The sequence below is a fragment of the Acanthochromis polyacanthus genome, chromosome 9 (assembly GCF_021347895.1).
Source record: "Acanthochromis polyacanthus isolate Apoly-LR-REF ecotype Palm Island chromosome 9, KAUST_Apoly_ChrSc, whole genome shotgun sequence".
NCBI classification, from domain to species: domain Eukaryota; kingdom Metazoa; phylum Chordata; class Actinopteri; family Pomacentridae; genus Acanthochromis; species Acanthochromis polyacanthus.
Window position 1 is genome coordinate 22,101,177 of NC_067121.1, and position 15,233 is coordinate 22,116,409.

Genomic DNA, 15,233 nt, shown 5'->3' on the forward strand with positions numbered 1-15,233 from the left:
TGCAACTAAGAAGTAGCAACTCAACTCAACTACAGTCACCTGAACAAAATGTAGGGACTTTTTGCCTGAACCGCTGGCTGTGCATGGGAAAATTTAAAATGTAAGTAGTAAAACTTAAGTGGAGCCCCAATTTTTACAGTATTGGTAGCAATCATGGACACTTAGAAAAAATTATGTACATGTTCATTTCAGGTTTTTTTCAGTTACTGTAAAGAAATAGTCGAACTAATTGAACTTACTTTACTTTTTTATATGTAGATACTATCATTTAAAAGTTTGGGGTCACTTAGAAATGTCCTCCTTTTTCAAAGAAAAGCGTTTTTTTTTTCAATGAAGAAAACATTAAATCAATCAGAACTACATTCTGGACATGTGGTAAATGACTATTCTAGCTAAAAACAGCAGATTTTTTAATAGAATATCTCCATAGGGGTACAGAGGAACATTTCCAGCAACCATCACTCCTGTGTTCTAATGCTACATTGTGTTAGCTTATGGTGCTGAAAGGCTAATTAATGATTAGAAAACCCTTGTGTGATTATGTTAGCACATGAATAAAAGTGTGACCTTCATAGAAAACATGAAATTGTCTGGGTGACCCCGAACGTTTGAACAGTAGTGTAATTTGTCTCATTGCAAATTTCCATCCATCTATCCATTCTCTATACACCGCTTTATCCTCACTAGGGTCGCGGGGGTGCTGGAGCCTATCTCAGCTGACTCGGGCGAAGGCAGAGGACACCATGGACAGGTCGCCAGTCTGTCGCAGGGCTACATTTATAGACAGACAATCAGTCTCACATTCACACCTACTGGCAATTTAGAGTAACCAGTTCCGCTCAGCATATTTTTGGACTGTGGGAGGAAGCCGGAGTACCCGGAGAAATCCCACGCATGCACAGGGAGAACATGCAAACTCCATGCAGAAAGATCCCAGGCCCAGGCCGAGATTTGAACCGGGGATCTTCTTGCTGCAAGGCGAAAGTGCTAACCACTACGCACTGTGCAGCCCCTCATTACAAATATGTTAGAAGTTATTTGAGTTCTCTTTACTCTTTAGTAAATACAGATGCACAGTGGATTGGTGGTTAGCACTTTCGCCTTGCAGCTAGAAGATCCCTGGTTCGCGTCCTGACCTTCCTGGGATGTTTCTGTATGAAGTTTGCATGTTCTCCCTGTACATGTGTGGGTTTTCTCTGGGTACTCTGCCTTCCTCCCACAGTTCAGAAACATGCTGAAATTAATTTCATTGTATCCTTGCCATGACAATAAAGCTTCTTATCGAAATGCTAACTTTAAATTGTCCGTAGGTATGAATGTTTGTCTCTCTGTGTAGCCCTGTGATAGACTGGTGACCTGTCCAGGTGTCCCCTGCCTTCACCCTAAGTCAGCTGGGATAGACTTCAGCCCCCTGTGAGCCTAAAGAGGAGAAAGCAGTGTATAGATAATGGATGGATGGACGGCTTGTTTGTATTTCTTCAAAACCAATTACAACTGTCTTTGGTGAAGCCGAGCGAAGGATGCCGCCTTAGTATTCCCTCAAAATAGTGACGAGAGAAGTGTTGTAAAGGAACACTTTCATGCAGGGAAACTGTGATTAAGGTGGCTAATTCACCAATAAAGGCTAGCAGGGCTGCCTTATAGCATGATCCAAATCCTTCTCAAAACATGAAATTGTCAGATTGGTAGGTTGCTGCCCAGAGGTTGTTGTTGTTGTTTCCCTCAGTGAAGGGGATTGGAGAAAGCGGTGTGAAATGTGCGACCAAAGGCAGGCTTATACCCACAATCTACTGTACACCTGGGAGAGTTGGACCAGTAAAAATGTGACAGGAGCAAAAAACACCCAGAAACAGCTAGGGGCTCAGACGCTTATACAGGCTGAACTGAAACCTTTCAGTTCTTTGCTCTTTTGAAATACTGTGTATGTTTAAAGTTGCACATGGTTTAGTTGTGCGTCGCAGCAGTTAGGACTGTGAAGCAGTCATGTCATCTCAAGAAATGAAAGTAAAATCAGGCTGAAGGACAGAAGACAGAATGAAAACAAGCTCAAGGAAGGTTGCTCACTGGCAGTGTTTCAGAGTATGTTTCATGGCAAGGTCACATATTTTAGGACAGTTTGTCGGTGATGAATAAAGCAGGAAACTCAGCGAATGAGTCAGCCGTACCATCGCCATCTTCTCTGTCTGCTCAGGATCATAAGGTGACAACTAAAAGACAAGTTATCATCAGGAAGAGTGTGGTTGTATAGATGTACTTGTTGATTCAGTCATTTGTACAATGAATGCACTGAAGGGGGAAGAGAGGCCGGTGAGAGAGCATATATACAAGGTCTAGATTTACTGTATGTGCTACAGTGCAGTTCTAGCCACAGGCTTTCAGATATACTGCGATGCTTCGTGCTGTTCTCCACCGGTTGAAAAAGCTCAGGCACTTTCTATAATCACGGTCAATTGTTACATTGATTAAATCCAACCAACCTCTTCATTTGAAGTCTTGAAATCCATGTGCTACTATGCAGTGAGGGATACTGCAATGGAAAAAAACAAGACTGAGTTAGAGCGTGGAGACAAATGCTTAATGACATGACCAACTCGCTGCAGCAAAAGCACGCGGACGATTTAAACCAGCATTGTTAGCAAGACGCCCATTCTCATTATAGCCCTGCCTTGCTCATATAGAACCTAGACAATGGAGGGAAATTGATTTGTCATTGAAATTTGCCTCTTCTACACTTATCTACGTGCAAAAAGGTGAAAAAAAATCCTCATTGAACAATCTCTGGAGAAAACTGGAGACCATTAAGCATAATGAATAATTCATTAGCAAAGGTGAGAACCCAGGTATCCTAATAAATGTTTGAGTATTGAATCCACTGCTTCTAGAAATGAAGCGTTCACATGTCTGCTGCCTTGTCAGAGAGAGCAGAAAATTGGGCCACATAGGAGAATCCTGCAATGAAAGTATCACATCCGCAGAGGTACTGCAGTTAAAAAATAAAGCAGAGGGCCCCACCAGTAAACACCACCTACTTTATAAATCATCCGACTTGTTCCGTTCAGGCAGATACACAAGTAGTCTCCAGGAATGCTGTGTGAAAGCCTCATTTACATAAACCAGTTCCACTCAGTTTTAATCAGACATGACTGCCACTTGACTTGACAAAATGAGTACAGAACAAAAATGGCTCACACTTGAATTATAGAACCTGTGGTGCAAGAAGAGTCGCACACTTACCTCAGCAGAAAGGCCCCCAGCTCTTAGGACGGTGAGGTCTAGCCATCGAGCGGCGAGCTGATCCCTGATCTGAGCCGCAGCAGAGGGCCTCCCCGAATCATGGCTGTCAGGAGTTGGGCGGTGGGAGTGCAGTGCTGTCACTTCTCCAGGCTGGCTGTAGGAGTTGCAGGATTATTCCCGGTGGATCTGGAGCTGGAGAGCAGAATGGAGCAGAATGGAGCTGTCCTGTAGCGCGGTTTCTTTGCCGGAGGTCCGTGTTCGGTGGCCGTGCTGCAGGAACAGGAGGAGGACGTGGCTAAGGTGTCATTCTGAAGCTAAAACCACTCGAGGGCTAAAACAAACAAAAAAAGGACTGAATGTGAGTCTTGAAACAGAGCTGAATATTGGTGATTACATGCTTGTAAGTACAAATGAAAAGATGTAATCTACAGCTGCCAGCAATACAGACAAGAGTGTTTTCAGTGTAGCTGCTGGATGTATGTGGGACGCTGAATCGGGAGCAATTCACAGCTTTATCTCCAAAATAAGCACCTGTTGCAAAAAAAAAAGGAGATTCAAACACAAACCCCAGATTGTGCGGATCCTCTTCCCCCCTATGATTGAGCTTCCTCTCCAATACCTCACTCATAGAAACCTGTGGATTCATGTCCCAATACACAATTAACTCATATTCTTACATTTTCTTGGATTTTTGTATGCTGAGCACAAATGGCTCTTTAAAGTCGTTTATTAAGTTCCAATAGCACATCCTTGAGAAACCCTCCTCGTTAGTATGCGTTGCTGGCTCATTGCCACCTTTTTGTTGAGCCGCAGTGTTGCTTCTATGATCATTGTTCCACAGGATTTTTTCTAAATCCTACAGAGTATGAATTTCAGGCTACAGTTCATGTATAAATCATTGGCTGCTGATTATACAGTAAAAGTAACCTTAGTAAAACTTGAAAATGTATTTGTTAAGCACCAGGGAGGAGAGAGAGGGAATAAGAGCAAGTGATTCAGAGCTTCTTTAGAGAAGAAAAGCCGAGTCTAAGCAGCAAAAACTCTCAAAAGCTTTGACCCTCAGAAAACACCAGGCTGTTAGAAAATATGATGTTCGAGTTGATCCAAGAACTTGAGATATCTTCAGATGACATCATAATCCTTTATGTAAAAGAAATATATCATCCACTTCAAAAGAAACACACTTCCTGAGGCACTTCAGTGAACATTTGGTGCTTCTGTTAACATTTCTTCACTTGGTTTATCTTTTAGAAGTATGTGTCGTATTTGGTGGATTTTATTATGTTTGTTTCCTGACTTGAAATAACTGGATTATCATCTCTGTCCATGCATTTAGCATATTTTCTGCCTATTATTTATATGATGGTTGTCTGAAAGTACTAGATTAAATGTTTACCTGCCTGTCCTTCACATTTATTGCAAAAGCATGAAAGTTAATTAAACCAGTTTGCAGAGAACTTCCATGAAGACACCGATGCAGTATCCAGGCTATTATTGGAAATCATTTAAATACGAGCTGAAAACAATGCTGCCTCTGATACAACTACTGTTCAATAAATAAATAAATAAATAAATAGAGGTTCTGAATCAACCCTTCACAGGAGAGAGGGGTCGTCTTTGAAAGCTCCTCATACAAATCCTGATCTGGGCTGGACTGGTTTCCAGTTCTGAGCTACTGGAATGAGCTGCCACACAGCTTGAAGACACTCTGCAAAGCTTTACAAGCTCATATTTCCACTATTGTTTGCAAATGTTTTCAGTGTGGCATGTTTGTGTGTGAGACGGTTGCTTTGGGTGGATGATTTTCATTGTTGAGGTTTGGCGTTTATGTAATTTGCTCTCAGGTCTCTTCTGTAAAAGAGATCTTTATCTCAGTGAGACGTCCTGAATAAATAACTAACTTCGCAGGGGTTTTAGAGGATGTTGTTTGTGGTGCCGTCGAACTGTTTAACTGCTACATCTATTTGTAAGGTGCTTCTATTATTCCATCCAGTCTGTTTAAATCAGCGAGCAGGGAAGAAATACACTGTGTATTAGGCTGTATTCACTTCAGTTAGATGTGCTTGCAAACTCCCATCTCTCTAATTGTACATTTAACGCTATTATTTACAGTTTACAGCGGGCCATATCATAGCGGATTTGCATTATAGTATTTATGCTAATTTAACACAGATCTGCAACAAAAGTCAATGAAATGATTACTCAGTGGAAAGGCAATGCGTCTGCACCAATTTTGATCATCCAGTCACTTAAACTTGAACATATCCCCGGCTTTTCTTTGTCTAATCTATAAACAGATTAAAGACTTTTATGTTAAGATCTGTTATTCAGACCAAATCAGCTTTAATATGTTTCCATAATTAGGGCTTTAAGCAATTTGCTAAAGTAAAGCAATGAAATGAAATTGTAATCATGAGCATGATATGATAATGGAGTATTTTGGAAAATGCATTACAATATATTTAGATATTTGTCTAATATCAATATACACAAGTGAATAATAAAGAATGTGATGAGCTGTGACATATGATTCAAATGCTATTTAAGTTAAAATCAATATTTCACTACACCATGTTTAATCTATAACAATCTGTGTATATAAGTGAAATGGCTTTTGGTTCCATTGATTTATTTTGGAGCTTCATTGACTCTGAACAGTGAATTCAAACACAGGATCACAGCGATTGCCTCCACCTGCCCTCTACGCTGTCTGAGTCAGAGTCAAGCCAGCTCTCTGTAATGGATGCAAGAGAAATCCTGACATCATTTGTGGGCTCCGTTTAAAAATGAATGTCTTCACGTGGTCAGCTGAAATATGTGTCTGCAGCTCAGAGATGAGCACTTTGTCTTAGCAGGTGCCCTCCTGTGTATCCCGTCAGACGCCAGCGCCTCCCTTTTTCCTGCCAGAATCCAAAGATTAAATAGGCTGAACCTTTTGTGCCTTTTAAGTCGAGTCAGCGCAACTCCTTTTACAACCACGCCATCAGATATTTTCAGTCCTACCAATTTGCCAAGCTGTGTTTTTCAAATAACGCTCTTGTCTTTGACACAATGGCAGCAAACAAAGAGAGAGGAGCAGAGCGAGATTGCCTGGATGATGTGGAGATTGTAACGTGACATCTCCATCTCTTAGACCTGAGGACAGCTGCGGCCCATACCGGATGATAAATGGCCGTCCGTGCATGCAGGTGGAGCAGCTGTCTGCAGAGTGCTCCAGCAAATGTAGTTTTACTACTGGAAAATTGAGATAGGTTTCACTTACTGTATGTTCATTTATTCCGCGACCTGGAACATATGGCGCCTGAGAGTGCCGCTTTTTAATTTGGAAACCGATGATAGGGGATATTATGTTACTCAAATATTATGGCATCCCAAAAGAGTCGTACTCAACAGCAAACGCATTGGACTGACAAAATTTCACATGGTCTGCCAGTTCGTGTTAGAAAACAGAATGAATTTTCTGTTGTGAGCTGCCAGCCTCCTCGGATGTTAAAAACGGCACCTTTCTGTATGTAGGCTCTATCTTCTAAATCATGATAGATAAAATAGAAGAATAAAAGAATTCTAATTGTGAGTAACTTAAGCAAAATTTATCACTACCGACAGAATTTTGGTGCCTCTATTTGTTCGTATTTCTATGATATTATTAGTTATTTGTTAGATTAGATCTGTAAAGTCCGGAGAAAGAGCTGAGTTTGTAAAGTATTGGTTTGTTCTTTTTAAGACAAGCCAACATCCTCCATGCTATTACTTGATAAAGCCATTTATTCTTAGTGGTTTCTTCAAACTGAGAGCTGTAGCTGCCTTGTGCTTTATTCGTTTGTCATGGGTAGGTGGATAATAGCTCTGGATTGAAATGAAAGTTGTAATTGAAAACCAGGTTCAGTGTTCTGTTTCGATTTTGTATCTCTGGAACATGAAATATGTCAAATTTCTAAAAATGAAGAATATCTCTCTTCCTCACTTGGTTTCAGGGCTGCAAAAATGACAATTTTCCCAAAAAATAGACAATAGTGAAGAGTTGAAATTGCTAGCTTTGGTCTATCAACAGTCCAAAACCTAAATATATTCAATTTACCACCATAGAGGACTAAAAAGTACATTTGAGAGGTTAAGAACTGTGAAGTTTGGGCATTTTGTTCATACAAATTGAAATATTATACAACCAGTTCATCAGTGAAAGTGAAAGAGAGTTTTATTTTTTTCAATTAACTGTGACTTTCTAAACAATGTGCATCAAATTTTCCTCGTGCTGTTGTTTTGTCCCAAACATGTGTAATCTACAGCAGAATAGGGGAGAAAAGCAGCAACTGTTCATATTTGAGCACCAAGAGGATGTTTGCAGATTCATTGTCTGTCAGTTTATCATTTAGCAGCTGGTTTTAATAAAAAGGAATTGTGTTGAAACTGTTGTGCGCTGCTTCCTCTTCACCCGACAGTTTGTGACACATTAATAAGCTCACCCCTCTGTGCTACTCCGGCGGCGAACAGGCTCGTGTCAAGAGGCAGCTGTTTGAACAGTTGTGTATTTACAGAGTACATCAACAGGGTCTGTTTTGTGTGCTGCTAAAGGTGCTACATCTCCCCCTTTTCTTTCAGATTATGTTCAAGATCGATCATCCAGTCAAGATGTAAAGAGTATCTCATTATGTCTCCAATTTTTTTTTTAACGCCTATGTCAAAAAATAAGTCTTTCATTGTCTCATAAGTCACTACCTGAGGCGCCCGATTACAGCCGGAGGGGCTCTACATGCCAGATGCTCATGAATGATAGGCAGAGGAGTAAATTAGTGATGGACACGTTTATAGACTGAGCTCCTGACCTTCCTGACTATGATGTATGTTTTTTGGCAGCAGAGAGCCACCAGATATCAGGTGGGTGCCAACTTAAATCAGTGCGAATCATTTCACAAACTGGTTCCCTGTTATATCACTGGGTATCAGGCAGCAGAAACAGACACACGCCAGATAACAAACGATGGAAGAAATTGACCCTGCAGCAAGTTTTGCTGCTGACAGGTTTGCTAATTGGATTGTATTTTTTTAATTTTTTAATTTTTTTACATATGATACTACGGTCTAATGCCTGTGGATAAACAGATTGGGCAAGTCAAGCACGTTATCTTACATGAGGGTCTTAATTAGGTCCAACAAATGAACACACAGCCACATTATAACACAATGAATTATAGCATTCAGTCTCCTGAATATACCATATATGTGTGAGTAGATTCTCAATATTTATGCATGCACGTTTGTATTTTAACCTCGGAAGCTTGAACTGCCATGCAGGGAAGGACTTTGGAGCCTGGAAATTGCACCATGCTGCGTGTTGAGTACATGAAAGGATTAAAAAGCTCAGCATATTGCTGAAGGCTGGGCTACATTGAAATTATGCTACACAGTCGAGGGACACATCTGCTTGCTGGCTAAATATAACGAAGGAAAATATAGAATTATCTCTCAATTGCCGGGCAAATTGTTCATGACTCAACAAAATGCATGACATGAAACCAATGACTATCTTAGTGATAGAAAATTAAGTTCTACAGATCGTTATCTTTGAGAACACAGCATTTTACTGGAGATTAAAGCCCCATTTAGCAACTTAGGAAGTTTTTTATAATTCATGGAAGATTTGCACAATCCTTCCAGGGTCATTTCCAGCTGCAAAATGCCTCAAACTCACTGGGAAACTACATAAAAGAGGGCTACATGTATGAAGAGACGCAACTAATGGCTTTTTTTGCTCCTCATAAAATATGAATCGCCCATTCAATAAAATATAACAGACAAGTGAAAAATGTCTGTCATAATTTCCCTGAGCGCAAAGTGACATCTCCAAAATGCCTTTTAGCAAGTTTCTGGAACATTAAAGAGAGAGAAAAGCAAATCCTCTCATCGAGAAGTCAAAAAAAGAAAATGCTTGAATGAAAGAACACGACGAACCGATGAATCAGTCATCAAAGTCAGCTGACTGGTTGCTAGTTGCACTTTCACAGCTGTTCAAGGTAACACAAACTATGGTGGCTGCACAGCTTGTTCTGCCACCATAAGCAAAAACTGTGAAGTGAGCTAATTGCTGCTCGGGGCTATTTTACCGTTCACGGGCTCAATGAATTGCAAATATTAAATGGAAGCACAATAATGCAGTTTACAGAGTACAACAGTGTCTTCCATCAAGGTTGAGCTGCTACTGTAGCGGGCTGTCAAGGCAGCAGTGCTTAACGAACAAGCACACTCTCCACATTAATCAAATGTGACCTAAAATTGTCCTGCCTGGGCCACTCACGGGTTGTAAAGCTCAAAGAAAACGCTGCTCAACCGCTACAGAAATCCACCGCTGGAGGTATAGATGTTATCTCCGAGGGTTTTGCCACTTGTATGTTAAGCAGAGTGTTAGTCTCATAAATCACAGTGGATAATCTAACCTCTTATTGGTTTTCTTGGGACAGCTATCACCTATGTGTAGCTTTCCCTTGGTCTGCGTTTCAGTCCCGAGCCTCTAAATCAGATGGGCTGCTATATGAGGTGCATATAAATGAGAGGTGCGTCGTCTGTCTTCCCCACCACGAAGAGTTTGGTGTGCATTCGCTTCATTAGCCATCAGTCTTCACTAAGCCAGACTAATGGTTTTCTTGTTGCATGACAGTGACTTTGTGGCTCGGACCGCGAATATATTTTCTCCGCACTCCCTCTGAGAGAAATATCTACAGCTTCTTTTATTTGTGCAGCTCATGCATCACTCTGTTATAAAAGCATATGGCTACTCCTGTGTGAATTCAACATCTGGAGCAGTTTGTATGGATGGTTGACCAAACAGTTGCTGTAAAAGCCCCACAGAAACATCAGGTGTGATATATTTTCCTCTGTGCTGCTGGGCTCTGAGGCTAGATTGTAATGAAGATGTCCAGCCTTTCAGTGACACATTGTAGGCTCCCCAGCTGCCCTTTAGATAGAACAATCGCTCAAGGAAAACGTTAAAGGGCCGCTCTATTTTTGAGATATTAAAACACCTCCTTTAAATGCACAAAAAGCTGTTTTGGTCCTTACCTTTCCCTCTCCCTAACCTCGTTGCTACTTTTTGCTTTTTCTCGGCCACAGCTGTCAAGTTTTTTGTGCACCATTTGCAGCACAGCACTCATTTTTATGATCAAAATAGGTCACTGAGAAAAGCCACGTGGCACAGAAAAATGAACTTATGCTTCCTTTAGAGAGCAGACACTGTAACCCCTGAATATTCAGAACAACTGGATTACACATCGAGCGGCTGAGTGATGCTAGAGGAGTGTAACAGCGCTATGAATGCGTTAACATACATAATTGATGTAAATGTGTACATTCAGCGACGCCTCAGGACACCATTTCCCACTTGTACATTTCAAGACGTTTAACTAGTCCGCGTTTTTAAATGAGCCGATGGGATTCAGCTGGAGAAAAAGCAGCAGATTATTGATAAAGGTGGAGGAAACAAACTGAGTTGTGCAGTGCAGAGGTTTGATTGTGTCACAACTTTATGTCAGCCTCTTTTATCCGGTTATCAGCAGATCCAGAGTGCAACACAGTGTGTGGGTTTCAAACAAGTTGTCCCTGACTCTCCCTCTCCCTCCCTCTCTGCCTGTCTGACATATTGACTAGACGTGAGTGACACCATTTCACTCAGGCCTGGTTTTCTGCCAGTGTACCTCTGTCACTTGGCCAAACTGCTCTTTGATTTAGGACATAAGCAGAAATGGGGAGGAGGGGACACGTGTGCTGGGGCATAAAATTGTCAATGACATGTCAACGCCTTCCCCTCTGTAGGAAGTGAGACCTCCAGTACATCAAACAGATTGCACCTGACCTATGACCAGCAAATGGACTCAGCTTTGTTCAGTTCAGAATGCCTGTATGAGCACAGAGGCTGATATGCTGAAGATACCAACCTGAAACCAGTGAGGTGAGCTCTGATTCCTACACTGGGTTTACACGCAAGCTGCACTGACTGTCTGTCACCTTGAAGCCTATGATGGATTAAAAAATAACAGGGCTGCATTATAAGCACCAGTTTATAAGAGAAACATGATACATTTGCTGAAGATTCAGGACTTTCCTAGGAGGATAAAAAGCACAGTGGGCCATCAGCAGCAGCAGCAGCAGCAGAATCAGGCTGAAACACTCCTTAGGTTTATCACAGATGGACATTGCACTGATGCTTCTGTTTTCCCCTCCTCATGAAGAAGCTGTGAAGGATGGAGAGAGCTGCAGGAGCGACGAGCAATTTGAGCTGTGAAATGGTGTGTTTTTCAAAAAGTAGGAACATTGTGGATTATTGGCATCCAGTGAGAGGAGAGTAGTTTAACACAGCTGAATAGCAGTGTGGATGAAAAGAGGGTCTGCTGCCACTGCACTGGCTGGAGGAAACTGCGGGTGCTGCTTGTGCACTACCTGCACTGAGGCGATGGAGAGCTTCCTGCAAAGCCACATATTCCCTGTTAATCTTATAATAACTATGTTTCACCCCGAGGCCCATCATAAGTTAACTGTCCCTCTGTGCGCATCACGCAAATGGAACTATTATTGGAGAGGATGCTGTATAATGCATCGGATCACATCGGTGATTGCTACATAAATCTTGTTGCGCAGCATTAAGGCGAATTGCATCTCCAAAAAGTAGATTGTGCACGGATTAATGCGTTATTTTATGGATGTTTGGCGTAGTAATTAACTACCTATATCCGTCGTGCACTGTATTATGAGGTGCTGTAAATGCAAAAGCGAGAAAAAGGGGACTGTGAGGCTTACCTGGTTTTCTGGTAACAGGTGGTGATGTCTTTTTTAGATCCCTTCGGACTCTGATCCCTCAGGGTTTGTTTTTTGTTTTTTTTCTTATTTTAATTTATGCAACGGTTGCTAAAACATCTCTGCGAAATCACAATGTATCCCTTGTGGCAGCATCGCCCACACGGCATCCTGGTCCACTACACTGTAGCAATGTGCAAAAAACCGACAGAAAACAGCCCGCACTCGCACACAAAACCAGATTTGTCCATATTTCCTGGGCAGCGGTGGTTTCAGGGATTCCTCTCCGTCGACATCTCTGGCAGAGGGTCCAGTTTCACAGCTCCGTGTCTGTCTCTCTCTCGCATCGTGCTGCCAAAATGACTGAGGCTGGAAATCACATGCGGCTGGTTCGGCGCGCGTCAGTCGTCTTCGCTTACCCAAGGCAACCGCTCAACTCTGGATCCATCAATATTACATGATCCTACTTTCTTTTCTTTATTTTTTTTATTTTTGACTGTTTTCATGGACGCCTGCTGCTCCGTCCCATATTACACCCCTGCTGAAGACGCACTAACATTTCACAAAGAGGTTTTTCTCTCTCTCTCTCTCTATTTCTACCAGTTACATTTGCGTGCACTGCGGTCCTCTGTGCGTGTGTGTGGTTGAGCGCTTGCACGTCTATCTTTGTGAGGTCCAAGTTGAGGTTTAGACCTTTGGAGTGATGTTATCTGTGTGCATTTTGTGCTATTTTTTTTTTACTTTCTGCTTTAGGATCCAAATGTTTGTTTGAGGTTTCAGTTGTTTGTTTTTTTCTTTTTGGCTTCTGATTAGAATTTGGTAAAGGTTAGGGCTGGGGTTGGGCCAAGACATCCAGCTGTGATGGGGCTGAAACATAGAAACTTGCATCCAGGGAGACAGCAGTCATTCAGTTAAAGGGAAGACTTGATTTGGTTTGGTTTGGGAAAAGGTTACGGTTTGGCAACTAGCGTGAATGTCCTCCAAAATGCTGGAAAAACCTGATGGATTCAAACCAAGGTTTTCCGCTCACAAAACAGGAAAAGACTGAAGAAAATGAATTCTGATTTCCCTCAATGTCTTGTCCAAAGCTTCAAAGTTATTTCCACATCAAAGGCCCGTCTGTGTCTGCATGTGACTTACCACTTTCTGAGCTGAATGGCATTTTAATGGAGGGGGAAAAAAGAAGCATGGGTGGATTTTCTCAGTCTTGCACAGTCAGACACTCCTGACTCAATTTGTGCTGTCAGTGAGCACACATACACACACACACACACACACACACACACACACACACACACACACTGTACATGCAGCATTCAGTCAGTCAGTAGTATTTGGACTGTCTCCCTGAGGCTCTCTCGTGAGCAGCTGCGCAGGCTGACCAGGTGCGCCTCATTTTCCATGCTGTCATCATGCCAGCTGAAAGATCCCGCTGCGTCCCCACATGAAGCAAGTTGACTTCTCTGACGTTCTGCGTTTCCTACCAAACCTGAGCTGCACTGTACGGGCAGCAATTATTCATTAGCTGAGGAGCACGTTTCAGTCTGAGGCCCAAGCATAGATCGGGCCTGTTAACTAAGCCTTGTTAATTAAGGGTCAAAACCTGCAGCAGTGGACTGCACAGCACTGCTCCTGCTACCTACAGCTGTTCTCAGGGTTATCTATGCCAGGGGGGATGGTGGGTTTGAAGATAATAAATGAAGGTGCTCAGTGACTTTGGACTCCACTATGCAACACTTCCACTGTGGAGCTTCCCATCCCTGTGCCTCGTAATGGCTTAACTGTGATCAAATCGCAAGCTAGAGCTAATTCACACCTGGATTATTGCTCTCATACATCCTTTAGGTAGTTATAGGCCTTAGAGGAGGGCTATGTTTGACCTTATTACATGTTTAATCTCTCCGACCTCAGAAATGAACCAGTTTCTTTAGTCAATGTCACTGAAAAAATCTGCCTCAGCAATATTGTGGAAAAAATTATTGTTCCAAAGCGTGCAGACTTTGAATTTAAGAAATGTGATAATCAAGTCCCCATTGGAGGTTAGCAAAATCATGATCATAAAAGAAAATGCTGGAGCCGTACATCTAAACGCATGTCCTCAGTCAGCTTTTAAGTGCGAGCAATGAGGTAAAACAAACAATAAGGCGGCAGCAATTATTTCACATGAGAGGCTTCTGTATTTGTGCTCTCCTCGCTGGTTTGAAGTGGACTAGGTTGAGCAGGAAAAATGTGATCACATATTTCTATGCACCAGTTAGCAGCTGGTAACTTTTGAATTATAATACGATGACAGTCAAACCTATACAGTCTGAAGAAAGAGGTTCACTTTAGAGTTTTAAATGCCTAGTTCTTAGGTTTAACATTTATTATTGCTTATTTAGTCATGAATCTTTCATTTTATTACAAAAATGCCAGATTTGAAGCCAGCTTTTAGAGTAGATAGAATGAATCTTGTCCCCTGTACCTACTTTACTGAACACTTAAAAGCATCATTTCATTCGTTTGCACATTTAAAAGAAGAAAAGCACTCAGAGAGCACAGTATTCTGCCAAGGCTGTTCATTCCCCCATATGGCTTTGTCAGAAATGCAGCGTATTTTTGTAGAAATGCAACCTTTTTTAATAGTTATTGATGATCAGAAATCACAGCACTATGTGGCCATTTAATATAGATATACCCACAAACAAAATGATCTTGTGCTGAGCACAGGCGTGTGTTATGCATGTGCACATTATGTACGGATACCAAATCACGTGACCTAAATATGTCGTGGTCAGCGTGAATTGATGGGACTCGGAAACACCCCCACAATTTAATCAACTGTTCCTTGTATCATTTCCGACATATAAGTACGTCTGCAGCAGTGGATTTGTAGTAGAATCGCAATCATGTGATTGTCAGCAGGCAGCAGACACTTGTCATCGTTACAGTGACGCCGTGCTGCTATCTCACAATGATACGAAAATGCTTAACAAATCCGTGGATCCAGACTAATCACGGCCAAAATCTAATCAGGTGGTCCTTGTGTCATTTCTGACCTTCCCTAAAAATTGTATCCAAATCCATCAATCCGTTTTTGAGTAATGTTGTGCACATACAAACAAACATACGCCAATCGTCACATAATTCCACCGCTTTCCTTGGCGGAGTAACAAGCTACTATAATCTGTTTATGCATATATGGCACAGACACAGCACAGAATCCGCTGGTATAAACC

The 15,233-nt window shown here is 41.8% G+C and overlaps 1 protein-coding gene across 2 annotated transcripts in view; it reads right to left on the minus strand.

Moving 5' to 3' along the window:
• The window catches only part of sntg1 (syntrophin, gamma 1), a 44,141-nt gene extending 31,512 nt beyond the window's left edge, over positions 1 to 12,629 (minus strand). Inside the window, exons 1-3 of one of the 2 annotated variants that reach the window (XM_051952889.1) lie at positions 12,019 to 12,629; positions 3,235 to 3,504; positions 2,478 to 2,527 (exon numbers count right to left, since the gene is read on the minus strand). In XM_051952889.1, coding sequence (XP_051808849.1) covers positions 2,478 to 2,504 — 27 coding nt within the window. In that variant the 5' untranslated portion in view covers positions 2,505 to 2,527; positions 3,235 to 3,504; positions 12,019 to 12,629. Of the gene's footprint in view, positions 1 to 2,477; positions 2,528 to 3,234; positions 3,566 to 12,018 lie in introns of both variants that reach the window. The other variant, XM_051952888.1, reaches the window with a different exon arrangement.
• Between the last annotated feature and the right edge of the window lie 2,604 nt (positions 12,630 to 15,233).